This window comes from Ursus americanus, chromosome 16, assembly GCF_024610735.1.
Source record: "Ursus americanus isolate L20-20 chromosome 16, mUrsAme1.1.p, whole genome shotgun sequence".
Classification (NCBI taxonomy): Eukaryota; Metazoa; Chordata; class Mammalia; order Carnivora; family Ursidae; genus Ursus; species Ursus americanus.
The window spans coordinates 7,922,470-7,936,397 of record NC_142142.1 but is presented as its reverse complement, the minus strand read 5'-3'; the positions used below and the strand labels follow the sequence as shown (position 1 = coordinate 7,936,397).

The window sequence follows — 13,928 nt, the reverse complement described above, 5'->3', positions numbered from 1 at the left end:
GGGCACCTGGTTGTGGCCCCAGCTCCAGTCTCCAGCCACATCTGGACGGCTGTGTGTGGCCTCCTCTCTCCCCTGGGGTTTTGAGTACTTCTCCCTTGGAGAGTCTCCCTCTGTCTCTTTCCCTTTCTGTGTTCCTGGGCCCCACGGGTGTCTTCACTCTCCATCCCTGAGTATTTTTCACTATCCCTTCATCTTCATCTTTGATGCTGTCTCTCTGGGTCCCTGTGCAGTCTGCCGGCAGGGGGAGGGTGTGGAAACAGCAGGGAAAGTGCTGAGTTGTGTGGGTCCTGGATGGAGTGGACCGTGGGGCGTCTCTGGGTGGGTGTGATCTGGGACTCAAGGGAAGCATGATGCTGAGTGGGTCTGGGGGGGCGATGCCAGGAGGAGCTCCCAGTGAGCCACGTCCCACGGGCTGTGCGTGTGGCCAGTCTGCTGAGCGAGGGGGAGGAACTGTCTGGGGACGACGACCAAGGAGATGAAGATGAGGATGACCACGCCTACGAGGGCATCCCCAAGTAGGTGTCCACTCTTCCCCAGTGGTTGTCCCACCCAGCCACCCTCCTTTCCCCAGCCCGGCCCGGCCATGCCACCTCTTCGGCCCCTCCCCCAGGGAGCCCCCTCCTGGGCTCCCTCATTTCCTCTCCTCTTTCCCCAGTGGTGGATGGCACACCAGCAGCCTGAGCTCATCCCTGCCCAGCAGCCTCCTGATCCCCGAGCTCCCACCACACCCCATGGACGGACTCCCTCGGGGCTCCACCCCCGTCACACCGGTCATCAAGGCTGGCTGGCTGGATAAGAACCCACCGCAGGGGTAAGTGAGACCTGTTAGGTCCTGCTGATTCTCTGCATGGAGATGGGAGCGCTCTAGGATCCTGGTATACCAGATCTGAACACCAGAGGGGCTAAGGTTATTTGAACAGGTCTCTCTCCAGGCAGACTGTAACAGTCGATCATCCCCACCAGACCTATGTTTTATTACCCTTAATTGGGAAGTCCTACTCTGAGTCTGCCTTTAATCATTCTTGCTGTAGGGAAAGTCCATCTTCTCAGTGACCATTTAGATTCCTTCCTCCCTTGAATCTGGCTATTGCTAACTTTGTATGTGGCTGCCGTAGGGGGTTGGGGTCACCTTAGAGCCTCTCCTCTAATCCTTTGCTCTGTTGTCCCTCTGTCTGTACTTCTCCAGATCTTACATCTATCAGAAGCGATGGGTGAGACTGGATGCCGATCACCTGCGATACTTTGACAGTAACAAGGTGAGGCCTGTGTTGGCCCTGACAGGACCCCTGCTCCATCCTGGCCCTAGACCAATCCTTGACACTGGACGCAGGTGGAGTCCCTCCCCAGACGAGTCCTCACCAGAGCTCCAGTCTGACTCCGTGAACCGTGCCTTCTGGCCCGTCGGCCAGCTGTGGGCTGTGGTCAGTGTCCGTGTAGGGGCCGTCCCTGACCACCTGTGGGAGACGGAGCTGCAGTTAGCCTTGGCTTCAGCTGAGGCTGAGGGAGCCAAGGAAGGGCTGGGCCTCTGGGTGCCCCACCCCCCACAGTACGGCTTCCTTCTCTTCCTCAGGACGCCTACTCTAAGCGCTTTATCTCTGTGGCCTGCATCTCCCGCGTGGCCGCCATCGGGGACCAGAAGTTTGAAGTGATCACGAACAACCGGACCTTTGCCTTCCGGGCAGAGAGCGATGGTGAGGACTGGGGCAGGGAGAAGACTGGCAGTGTGGCCCGATAAGTGCGGTGGGGGAGAACCAGGGCACCTCTGCTCCCCCCACATCAAACCCAGAGAGGAGTCGATCCTCCACGAGGTAGGAGAGAGTAGGGGGCGCTGTCGGACTGGCTCTGTGCTTGAGATACCCACTGAGTCCTCAGAACCACGTATTTCCACTTACAGGGGAATTGGCTCAGGTAGGCCAAGTGGCTTGTCCAGGTCGGAGAACTCAGAGATAGTGAGAGGCGGGCCAGTCTGGGGTCTTGCTGGCGGAGGTGTTGTCTGAGGAGCCTGGAGGGCTGCCAGGCTGAGCTCAGACTCTTTCCCCTGCGCCTGCAGCGGAGCGGAAGGAGTGGATGCAGGCGCTGCAGCAGGCAGTGGCCGAGCAGGCTGCCCGGGCCCGGCAGTCCAGCACTTACCCTTTGGGTATTCGAGGCTCAGAGCTGCCTGACCGTGCTGGGAGCCTGGAACTACGTGGTTTCAAGAATAAACTGTATGTGGCCGTGGTTGGGGACAAAGTGCAGCTGTACAAGAATCTGGAGGTGCGAAGGGGTCAGCCAGTTTGCTAAACCTCTCCCCTGCCCCCTGCCCACGTGCCCTGCTCCCTGCCTACCCGGTCCCTCAGCCCTCCCCCTGCCTACCCGGTCCCTCAGCCCTGCTCCCTGCCTACCCGGTCCCTCAGCCCTGCTCCCTGCCTACCCGGTCCCTCAGCCTGCCCCGTGCCTACCTGGTCCCTCAGCCCTACCGCCTGCCTACCTGGTCCCTCAGCCCTGCTCCCTGCCTACCCGGTCCCTCAGCCCTGCTCCCTGCCCACCCAATCCCTCAGCCTGCCCCCTGCCCACCCAATCCCTCAGCCTGCCCCCTGCCCACCCGGTCCCTCAGCCCTGCCCCCTGCCTACTCAGTCCCTCAGCCCTGCCCCCTGCCTACCCAGTCCCTCAGCCCTGCCCCCTGCCCTGTCTACCTGGTCCTCAGCCCTGCCCTCTGTCCACCTGGTCCCTCAACCTGCTCCCTGCCCACCCGGTCCCTCAACCTGCCCCGTGCCTACCTGGTCCCTCAGCCCTGCCCCCTGCCCACCTGGTTCCTTAGCCCTGCCCCTTCCCTTTCTTCCTTCCCCTGACTGAGCTCAGCCCTATGCTGGCCACCCTTCCTGCTCCTAGTTCTGACACTGTCCCCTGCCTGGTCCCTGAGGATTATCTTCCCATCACTGCCCTGCCTCCTGCTTCCCCTCCCTATTGCTACATGGCCCCTGAGCCTGGGTCCATTTACCCGTGTCCAGATTCCTGAGCCCTCTTTATCTCCTTCCAAGGTACTTTCTAGTCCCTAAGGTACTACGTCCCCTTCCTCTCTATCCCTCCCTGGACCTTGAGTCCTGCCCCCAGGCCTTGCCCTCACCCCTTCCCCCCACCTGCCAGGAGTACCACCTGGGCATTGGCATCACCTTCATTGACATGAGTGTAGGCAACGTGAAGGAAGCAGACCGGCGCAGCTTTGACCTCACCACCCCCTACCGCATCTTCAGGTAAGCCTGCCTCCCCTCGCTTACCTGCATCACCTCTCCCTGCCAGGATTTTCTTCTTGCTTATGTGGGAAGCTGCCCCTTCTTCTAGAATGGATTTCTCCCCTCCCTTCCCAGCCCTGCCCACTCCCCCCCCCCCAATCCTTTACTTCTACTTGCTAACCTGCTCTGACCCCTCCCTTCTAAGAAATCTCACTTTCACCCCCCTCCCCCGACTGTCACCATCCCCCTTCCCCTCACTCACTCGCAGGCCATCAGCTGCCACCTCTGAGGCACTGTGCCATGCCTGAGTTCACGTCTGTGTATTAGTCGTGCATGACAGGTTGCACAGCCTGGGGGGCTTCCACAACAGAAGTTTATTTTCTCACAGTTCTAGAGGCTGGAAGTCCAAGGTCAAGGAGCCATCAGGGTTAGTTTCTGGTGAGGCCCCTCTTCCTGGCTTGTAGATGGCCACCTCCTCACTGTGTCCTCACACGGCTTTTCCTCTGCGTGCAGGTAGAGAGAGTGAGCTATCTGGTGTCCCTTCCTCTTTTTATAAAGAAACCAGTCTTGTCAGATTAGAGCCCTACTCTTATGACATTATTTAACCTTAATTACTTCCCTAAAGGCCCTATCTCCAGATGCAGTCACACTAGGGGACACAGTTCAGTCCATAACATCCTGGGTCCGCCACTGAGTCACTGTGTGACCTGGGCACATCGCTTGACCTCTCTGTGCCTCGGTTTCTTCCTCTGCGAGTAAGACCACGGCAGTCTTTGTAAAGCTGTTACCTGACTCAGTGCGCGGTAACCACTCTGTCAACACTAGTGCCATCACACCTCTGCTGTCATGGCCTTTGCCCTTAGCTGAGATCCCTGTCGCCCGCAGGGACTTTCTCCTGAGCTCCGGACCTGCATGTCTAATAGTTTTGTGGATGTATGTCCCCCTGTGACTTCCTCCTCGACTCCTTGTACCTCCCAGTCCCCTGTCTCCACCCATGGGGACGCCTGCCTGTCCCGCTCAGCCCCGTGCATGCCTGTCACAACCCCTGCCTTGCCTCCATGGCTCTCTCACCTCCATCTGGCCCCTCCCCTTTGTCCCTCCCCCTTTTGTCCCAGGCCAGGGGGGCCTCTGACCCAGTGGCGGCACTGCCTCATACATTGGCTGCCTGTCTGTGACTGCCAGTGGGGTCTTTTCTTTTCGTTTTGTTGAAAGCCAAGTTTTTATTTGTTTATTTCTTGCCTTTGAAGTAATCTTGGATGACATTCTCGGCCTGAGATTCTTTGCCATCATCCTTAACTACCACACAACTGCGACTACTTTCCAGCATTTTCCTTGTCTGTTGGTTTTACAGAGGCCTGCCTATTCACCGAGTTTCTTGTCATCATCAACCTTAATTAGGTTGATTTGGTGTTCAGCACCAAGGGCCTCCACCGGCCTGACATACGTAGGCTGAGGCCGTCGGATGTAAGAACACGCAGACAGGCACTGTGCTTAGCCAAGGCCTTGGCAGCCTGCGGATTCCACCCGTCAGGCCTTCATGGATGAGCACGGTGTCCAGCACCTCTGGGCAGGCAGCGTTAATGCCTGTCACATCTCTAGCAGTGATGCCTTTTTTGGCCACGGTAGTGGGTTTTTGGGGTAGCCGAGTCTTGAATGCACACATAGGTGGGGTGGTGGCGGCAGGGAAAGAAAGAACTGGAGGAAGACATCTCTTTACCCTCTCCTCCGCCCCACTGAAACCCTCCACTGCTTCTCTCATGTCCTCTGCGTGCACTTTGACCTCTTCTGCCCGGCACAGGCTTGTCCCTATATGTCTCCCAGCCTCCTCTCTGTCAGGCTGCCCGTCTTGCCCGCAGGTCCCGGAATGCCCCGTGTGCCATTCTGCCCCTTTGCACATGCTGTCCCCTCTGTCTGGAACGCCTTTCCACCTCTTCTCCTGGCTAAGCCCTTCTCATCTGTCAAGGCTTAGCTCAGGCATCATTTCTTCCCAGCAGCCTTATCTATTTCCTGGGTGGGGCAGTGCCTGCTCTGGACTCCCGCAGCCCCCACATGTCTCTTAGGTTCATGGTACCCTTGCCTCTGTCCATGCCCACCTTCCTCACAGACCCAGGATGCCTCCCTCTTCCAGTTATGAGTGCTCAACTCCTTGCTCCACCCACTTCGTGCTGTCCCTCTTCATGCTGCCCCCAAATCTGTCTGAGCCCTCTCCCACCAGCCCCATCCCCCACTCCTGTGTCCCTAGCTTCTCAGCCGAGTCGGAGCTAGAGAAGGAGCAGTGGCTGGAGGCCATGCAGGGAGCCATTGCCGAGGCCCTGTCTACCTCAGAGGTGGCCGAGCGCATCTGGGCCGTGGCCCCCAACAGGTTCTGTGCCGACTGCGGGGCTGCCCAGCCTGACTGGGCCTCCATCAACCTCTGTGTCGTCATCTGCAAGCGCTGTGCAGGTGTGTGGGGCTGGGGCACCAGGCTGAGGCACGACAGGGCTGGCGTGTCGGGATGGCAGGTGGCCTGTCTGGCCGGAGGGGCCCAAGCCAAGACGGCAGTCAGATCCTTGTCGATGAAGTTGCATCTGTGCGCCAGGCCTTTCCCACTGTGATTAGCCTGCAGTCCTGAGATTGCAAGGCAGGGATTCGACTGCGCACGCCGTGGGTAGGACACTGAGGCACAGAGAGGGGAAATGGCTCGTCACGGGTGGCCTGGCAAGTAAGTCTGGATTGGAGCCCAGGCCGGTCGAGGTCCAGCACCCTCCCCTCCCGGCACATCAGAGCAGGAGGGGCTGGCAGGGCTTTGCCTGCAGTGGGAGGAGATGGGAGGCAGGGGTGGAGGTCCGATTTGTGCCTCAGACTCTGGCTGATGGGTGGAATGTGAGTTGGAGGGGTGAGACTGGATACCAGGGGGGAGGCTGTTCATGGTTCCACGAGAGAGAGGAACAGACTGAGGCCTGGTCGGGGGAAGCGACGGAGAGGACTCGGGGGATGTATGGGATCTGTGGTGTCAAAGTTCCCGTGACAGATCAGGTGAGGAGGGCGAGCAGGACGGAGGCGGGAGCCCGAGATGCGTTCCTGTCCACCTGGCATTTATTGGGGGTCTGTGCTATGCCAGACGCTCTGAGGTGTTAGGGACTTGGCCCTCAGGGGAGCAGAGGATGCCCAGGTGGCAGCTTTGGACAGCTTGAGACGGGGATCCGGGGCGGGGGCTAGTTCTAGGGAAGGCGCTGAGCTAGGGCAAACATCCAGGAGGCCCGGGGCTGTGAGGTCTGCGTGCAGGAAAGAAGTGACTCGATTTAGAAAGGGGTCGGCTCGTGGAGGGGTGCAGGTGACTGGTGTGGATGAGGTGCTCCGTAGGAGGCTGCAGAGGGGGTGAGGCTGAAGCCAGAACCAGGTGGCACTAGGCGCTCCGAGTGCCCCAGCCTGCTCCCTACCCCAGGGCGCCTGTGCGACCTGTGGCTGAGTAAGGCTGCATTCCCTGCAGCCCCAACTCGCCCCGCCCTCTCATTCCACAGAGATTTACTAAGCGCTCACTGCATGCCAGACTTCGTTCTGGGTACGGAGGCTACACACTAAAGCAGACAGTCAAGATTCCTGCTCTCAGGCAGCTTACATTCTAGTGGAGAGAGGCAGAAAATACATATGAACCAATAGAAATATCAGGCTATAAAGTGCTAGGCAGAGAATGTGTCTGTCAGTAAGCCCTCTCTGAGGAGATGGCCTGTCAGCTACGACCTGAATGTGAGGAGGGAGCCAGCCCCGGGGAAGTTGGGGAAAGAGAGTCCAGGCAGAAAGAACTGTGAGTGCGAAGGCCCTGAGGCAGGAATGAGTCTGGCAGATTAGAAGACGGAGGAGAGTATGGCTGAGCAGGATTGGGGTTGGGGAAATTCTGAAATGAAGTTGCAGGAGAAGGAGGTAAGGAATTTAGATCTAATTCTGGGGAGCCACTGGGGGCTCTAAAGCAGGGGTTTTAAATGAGATTTGCATTTTAAGGAGATAACTCTGGGGGCACCTGGCTGGCTCAGTTGGTATGTGACTCTTGATCTCAGAGTGGGGGTGGGGGGGTCATGAGTTCAAGCCCCATGTTGGGCATAGAGCTTACTTTAAAAAAAAAAAAAGATCACGGTGGTTGGTGGGCAGAGTGGCCTGGTTGGGGGGTACTGCTGCAGGAGCCCAGGTGACTTCTCATTTCTGTGGTGCCTGGAGCAGGGAGGGGGGTGTGTGGCTGGCACCCGGAGTGGCCTCTCCCTATCTGCCACTGCTTGGGCTCCGCGGGGAGGCAGGGAGGGTGGCAAGGTCAGTGCTCATGTGAAGGTGAGGGCCCTCTGTCTGCAGGGGAGCACCGTGGCCTGGGCGCTGGGGTCTCCAAGGTTCGGAGCCTGAAGATGGACAGGAAGGTGTGGACGGAAACACTCATCGAGGTGGGGAGGCCTTGCTTGCCACCTGCATTTGGGGTCCGCCCCACTCCGCCGCTGCCTGAGTCTCCCCCCCCCCCTCCCCCCCCCTCTCCCCCCCCCTCACAGACCTCGGCCCCCTGGAGCTAGAAGAGACCTTTGGGATCGTCTAGTGGGTGGGGATTTTGGAAAAGTTGTTTTTTGGCAAAGTCAGCAAATTGGCCAGTGAGCTAAGAATGTTTTTACAGTTTTAAAGGGTTGGTTAAAAAAAAAAAAAAAAGAAAAAAGGAATCTGCAACAGAAGCTGTCCTGCAGAGCCTAAACGATTTACTTCATCTGCACGCACATACTCTAGTGGGTGTGAGTACGTACACCTGGGGGTACACTTACGTGTGCATATGCTGCGCCTGTCTACTTGGGTTCCCACACTGAGGTGTGCAGTGCTTACAGAGGAGATCCTGCAGCAGGAGGCTGACCACACGGGGCCTTCCTGACAGCCCCAGCTAAGCTGCAAACCCCCACGCAGTTTGGCTGTCCCATCATCCCCTCTGAGTTAGGGTTAGAATCCCCAGTTTGAAGAGTAGGACACTGAGGCCCAGGGAGAGAAGATGACTTGCCCAAAGTTACAGAGTGAGTCGGGGGGGGGGGGGGGGCTGGGGGCAGGGTCTGTTTCTGCTTTATTCTCTTCCATGACCCAGCACCCCACACAGGACTTGACAAAGATGAAGGGCCCAGGAAACGGCTGTGAGACAAATGGTCAGCAGAGTGAAAGGATTAATAACCTAGATCCCTGCATCTGCCCCTGTTCCTCCTCCCCTGAACCCAGAAAGAAACGTCAAGGACAAGAGAGGTTTCCAAAATCCTTACCCACCCCATTGGCTGACAGGTTAGCTACCCCACCCCCACCCCTGCCCAAGCAGTGATAGCCTCAGGAATGCAGAGTTCCAGATGTGGGACTAGGTGGGGGAAGTAGCAAGGCCCCCAGCTGGGGACCAGGCCTGGGCCATCCAGCTGTCGGAATGTCTGTCTCTTGGGCTATCATTGAGCTAAGGACCTGAGTTTGGGCCCACAGCCACGGACAGGACAGGCCGCACCTCAGCTTCCCTGATGAGAAAGTGGGTGGGTGGCCTGGCTTGCCCAGCCCCTCTCCTGACAGCCTCAAAACAAAGATTTTACCGGACACAGGGGCCTGGCCATAGGCTGCCCGTCTGACCTCTTGCCCACACCCACAGCTCTTCTTACAGCTGGGCAATGGCACTGGGAACCGCTTCTGGGCAGCCAACGTGCCCCCCAGTGAGGCTCTGCAGCCCAACAGCAGCCCTGGTGCCCGGCGGCGCCACCTGGAGGCCAAATACCGTGAGGGCAAGTACCGCCGTTACCACCCGCTCTTTGGCAACCAGGAGGAACTGGACAAGGTCAGGGCGCTGGGCCTCTGGGGCCCCTGGAGACCACCCCCTTTCTTTCTGCCCCCCTCATTGCTCTGTCTCAGCCCATCTCTTCTATTAGCTTACAGTGATTAGTTGGCATATGAGGAAACTGAGGCCCAGAGGGCGGAAGGGCCCTGCCTAAGCCACAGGGAGAGTTGGGGCAAAGCAAGGAGTCAGGCCTGACCCTTGGGCCAAGTCCACATCCCCAGCATCTGTCTGCCTCCCTCCCCTCCTGATTCCTCTGTCTCCCGAACCGTCCTGCTCCTTGTGAATCCTGCCAAAAGGAGTGAACTTGATGGGGATGCTATTTCCTGTCAGGCTCATGAAAAACAGCTGGCTGCTCTGACCCACCCCCCCCCATCCACACCCCACTCAAGCTGAGGCCCCACATGGGCCCCAGGCCCTGACAAGCTGGGAGCCAAGCCCTGGACCCTGGTCTGGCTCAGCCTGAGTGGGAGGTAGCCTGCTCCGAGGCAGGGGGATGCCAGTTGTGACCTCTGATTGGCCTTCAGCCCCTCCCCCAAACAGCCCCACCCAGGCAGGCTCAGGCCGGCTAGAAGCCCAGTGGGAGCCAGGCCTCCACCTCCCAGGAACCCAGGCGTCCAGCCCCCAGCCCAGCCCAGTCTAGCCCGCCAGCTAGGAGGGGCAGCAAATCCCATTGGTCGGGAGGGCTGGGCAGGCGGTGAGGAATTCAAATGTGGGAGGAATTAGCTTCAAAGCACCCCCCTCTGCCCTTCCATAAGGCAGAAGGAGCTTGAGATCCTCTAGAGAACAGGCTTAGCAGCTGATTGGGTCCCAGGGGCTGCTAGTAGGGGTGAGCCCTGGGCCGCTGGGACCCCCAGCCTCTGTGGGGCAGCCTCTATCCACCCTCCTAATCCCTTGGCCTTTCTCTTCCTCCCCCTCTCCTCTCTCTCTGTCCTTCCTGCCTCTTCTCTTCAAACCTGAGGATGGGCCTCCAGACTTGGGTGACTCCTTCCTCTTCCTTCCTCTCCTCCCCTGAGCCCCCTTTCCCACTGACCCCCCACTCCAGCTGAGGCTGACCCTGCCCTCCCCCCTCCCTTCTCCCAGGCTCTGTGTGCTGCAGTCACTACCACAGACCTGGCTGAGACCCAAGCTCTCCTGGGCTGTGGGGCTGGGGTCAACTGCTTCTCAGGGGATCCTGAGGCTCCCACACCCCTGGCTCTTGCCGAGCAGGCAGGCCAGATACTGCAGATGGAATTCCTTCGGAACAACCGGACCACGGGTGAGTGGCCGGTGGGACTATCCACCTCAAGGGATGGGGCCTCCCTGCGGCCACAGTCTGGCCCTTTGATAGGGGTGCTGGGTGGGGGTCTGCCAGAAGCTGTGCATCCCCCAGTGAGGTCAGATGTACATACCACTTGAGCTGTGATCGCAGCTCCTCGAGGGGCCCTGGTGCAACAGTGTGCGGTTTGGGGTATGTTTGCATTTGCATGTCAGTGTACATTTGTGCGTCTGGCTTCCCCTTCCTGTGTGTGTCCCTTTGTCTCTGCATCTCTCTTTCTGGATTTGTGGGTCCCTCCCTGACCTGCAGTGTGGGCCTTCAGGGTGGCATCTCTGAGCCGCTGTGGATCTGTGTTTTCTTGCCCCTGGGGGCGTTGAGGGCTTTGGGGTTTGTGTAGCTACAGAGTATCTGAGTTGCTGTGTGGGGGTTGCATTTCTGTGTGTGGGTGACCCATGACGACGGCAGCCCTGTCTGCTGCTGTGTCTGGGCGGGGCTCTGTCGCAGACTGGGGTTGGGTCCCATTTGGCTGTCAGTCTCCGGCTGGTGGGGGTGAGCACTGCTGGTCATGGCTCAGGGCTGGCCTCTGGGGCCATATTCGAGGACCAAGGGTGGAGCTCGGCGGCCAGAGCTCGGCTTGCGGCCACGGGTGGGTGGGGTGTGCTGGGCTGGGGCAAGCCCAGGTGTCCGGGGAGGCACAGGAGACCACCCAAGCTGGCCTGGGCTTTGGGACTGCTGGGAGCAGGGCTGGAGCCGGGCTGCTTCCTTAGGCTTTGCACTGTCTGGGACAAACCTCCCTCTGGGGACTGTTAATGAGTTTGCCTAAGACCCCTCATTCTAGTGTGCTTGCCCTGTGCCTCCGCAGAGAGAGCGGGGTGGGCCAGACTGGGGTGTCAGGGGGGCTTCCTGGCAGGGGAGGTACTGGAGCTGGGCCTTGGAATTTGCACAAGGTGGGGGGGAAGTGGAGAATGACTTGGGCAGAGCCCTGGATGTGGCAGTGAGAGCCTGACGGTGATAGTCCGGGGCTGGTGAGTCGAATGTAAGCTTGGATGCTCAACCCGGGTGGGGGTGAGGGGGACACCCTGGAATGGCGAGCATGAACAGCCATCCCCCCCCCCACTGCCTTCCCTAAAGAGGTACCCCGGCTGGATTCAGTGAAGCCCCTGGAAAAGCACTACTCAGTTGTCTTGCCAACTGTGAGCCACAGTGGCTTTCTCTACAAGACCGCCTCGGCCGGCAAGCTGCTACAGGACCGCCGTGCCCGGGAAGGTGGGTGCCGGGCCAGACCCCGTTCCTGCCATGGCATCCTGGCATGGTGGCAGGGCCAGAGAAGCCTGGGCAGGCTGGACTGGTGGGCGCATGAGGGTGCCAAGTGTACTCTGGCAGAGTCACCCTAGAGGGCTTCCGGGATGTAGTCTCTGGGGCACAGTAGATACTTAATAAATGAGCCAGTAGGGGTGGGAGCAGAGCCTGGCACTGCAGAACAAGTCACAGCTAGAGTTCCTTTAGGCTAAAAAAGCCTTTATTGAGCACCTGCTGGGTGCTGGGCATCTGGCATTTGGAGCCAGACAGAGCTAAACTTAGAGACCGTCCCTTTGTCATCTCTGCCTTCCATTTGCTCCCCAACTCAGTACAGTCCGCAGTCCTTCCCACATCCCACAAGGACCTGCACGTCAGCCCTCCCACCCCATGACCTGTGACCCCTGTCCCCTCACCCACTCTGCTGCAGCTTTACTGGCCTTGCTGTTTCTCAGACATGTATATTCACTTTCCCCAAGGGCCTTTGCATTTGCTCTGCCCCCGTCTAAAGTGCTTTTCCCCCAAATATCTGCATGATCAGTCCCCTCACTTCAGTCTGGTCTCTGTTTAAATGTTACTCCTTAGGGACTTCATCCAGGACCACTTTATCCAAACTAGCATGCCCTATTTAGCCTACTTTTACCCTGATTTCACACCGCTTAGCTGACGTTAATTTGTCCGTTTATAGATGTGTCTAGTGATTCTCTGTGCCCCACTGGAATATAAGCTCCCCTTGGCCACCACTGTAGCCCCAGCACCTAGAACAGCTCCTAGCACAGAGGGCTCTTGGCCGACGTTGCAGGACGAAGAGTCACTGAGGCAGGGCTGGTGCTCCTGCAGGGGCCCAGCCTGGGGGGGCAGGCTCTGGGACACACTGCCCTCAGAGGACAGAGGTCATATCCTTGCAGACAGGACAAGAGACAGTGTCTGCTGTGGGAATATTGTTGAGACCATTGCTCTCTATGTCCCTCAGCGCCTCTCTGTGAAGCCCTCTAGCACCCAAAGAGATTTCTTTGGAACTCTGTGCTGTTCACCACCTCACTGCCCGTGGGGCACTGCCCCTAGTCTATCTCCCTCTGCCTGATAATGTCATTTATGTAACTGCCTGAGTCATCCTTTTTGCCCTGGATGCCAGGAAGCTCTGAGACAGTGTGAAGCTCAATGCTGTGAACTATATGGGCCTGCATGGCCTTGACATTCTGTTCTTTCTCCTGCCTTTCCTCGTCCAGATTCCCATTTCTTTTCCTCTCTGGGATCTTGTCAGTTTCCTCAGAGCCATTATAGGAGGAGACAGATCATAGGGCAATGTGTGCCACTGGCAGGGGAGGGCGAGAGCGCGGGGTGGGCATGGAACCTTCCTATGGCATATGGGCTGGACTTGAAGGATGGAGGGTATGGGTGGAGGGAACAAGGTAAGCAGAAGTGAGGGTGGGGCACCCGGGAGTGGTCAGAGAGGCGGCTGGAGATGCGGGTGGGGGCAGACCCAGCAGGACCTTGTATGCCAGCCTAAGGGGTGTAGGATAAGGGGAGGGGGGACATGGAAAGGTTTTGAGCAGAGGAAAGACGGAGTCTGGTTTTACCCAGATCTCTCTTGAATCTTGGAAGAAGTGACGCTAGGAACCAGTGAAGAAGTCACTGCAGGGGTCCAGGGATGAGGTGTGGGCTGGTCTGGGGCAGCGGACTGCAGGGAGGAGGATGGAACTGGGGGAGGCTTGTGAGTCAGAATGAAGAGGACGTGGGTCAGGTGGGACTGGGGGCCCAGGGAGGATACAGAGGTGGTTTTCAGGGGAGGGTGGGGGCTTCCTCATGGCTCTCCCCTGCCCAACTTTTCCCCAGAGTTCAGCCGACGCTGGTGTGTCCTTAGCGACGGAGTCTTGAGCTACTATGAGAATGAGCGGGCGGTGACCCCCAACGGGGAGATTCGGGCCAGCGAGATTGTGTGCCTGGCAGTGCCCCCTCCTGACACCCATGGGTGAGCACCCCTGGTGCAGAATCACAGACTGTTATTGCTATAAGGTCCAGCCCCCCATTGAGGAAATGGAAATAGGCCCAGAGAAGGGCAGAACCTTCCGAGGGTCACACAGCAACCTGGGGCTGGAGCCGGGTCTCCTGAGGCCCCAGTCTAGGGCTTTCCCACCACCTCTTAGGGGGCTGAGGAAAGGGCAGTGGGCAGGGGGTGGAGGCAGGGCTATGCGGGGTGGGTCATGGCTGGGCTGGGCGGGCCTGACTCCTGGCCTGTGTATCTACAGCTTTGAGCACACCTTTGAGGTGTACACAGAGGGAGAGCGGCTGTACCTGTTTGGGCTGGAGAGTGCAGAGCTGGCTCGTGAGTGGGTCAAGTGCATTGCTAAGGTGGGCCTGGGTTAGTGGGCA

At 58.7% G+C, this 13,928-nt stretch overlaps 1 protein-coding gene and 1 pseudogene across 6 annotated transcripts in view; one reads left to right on the top strand and one right to left on the bottom strand.

Annotated features, from left to right (window-relative positions):
* Positions 1–13,928, top strand: part of ARAP1 (ArfGAP with RhoGAP domain, ankyrin repeat and PH domain 1) — a 62,297-nt gene that overhangs the window by 35,055 nt on the left and 13,314 nt on the right. For all 6 annotated transcript variants that reach the window (XM_045816168.2, XM_045816170.2, XM_045816167.2 and 3 more), the window contains 13 exons: positions 382–515; positions 656–811; positions 1,187–1,256; positions 1,571–1,691; positions 2,051–2,253; positions 3,125–3,231; positions 5,453–5,652; positions 7,531–7,616; positions 8,822–9,004; positions 10,085–10,259; positions 11,391–11,525; positions 13,392–13,527; positions 13,805–13,907. In XM_045816168.2, the coding sequence (XP_045672124.1) occupies positions 382–515; positions 656–811; positions 1,187–1,256; positions 1,571–1,691; positions 2,051–2,253; positions 3,125–3,231; positions 5,453–5,652; positions 7,531–7,616; positions 8,822–9,004; positions 10,085–10,259; positions 11,391–11,525; positions 13,392–13,527; positions 13,805–13,907 (1,809 nt within the window). The remainder of the gene's footprint in view (positions 1–381; positions 516–655; positions 812–1,186; positions 1,257–1,570; positions 1,692–2,050; positions 2,254–3,124; positions 3,232–5,452; positions 5,653–7,530; positions 7,617–8,821; positions 9,005–10,084; positions 10,260–11,390; positions 11,526–13,391; positions 13,528–13,804; positions 13,908–13,928) is intronic.
* Positions 4,439–5,107, bottom strand: LOC123804216 (small ribosomal subunit protein eS12 pseudogene; annotated as a pseudogene).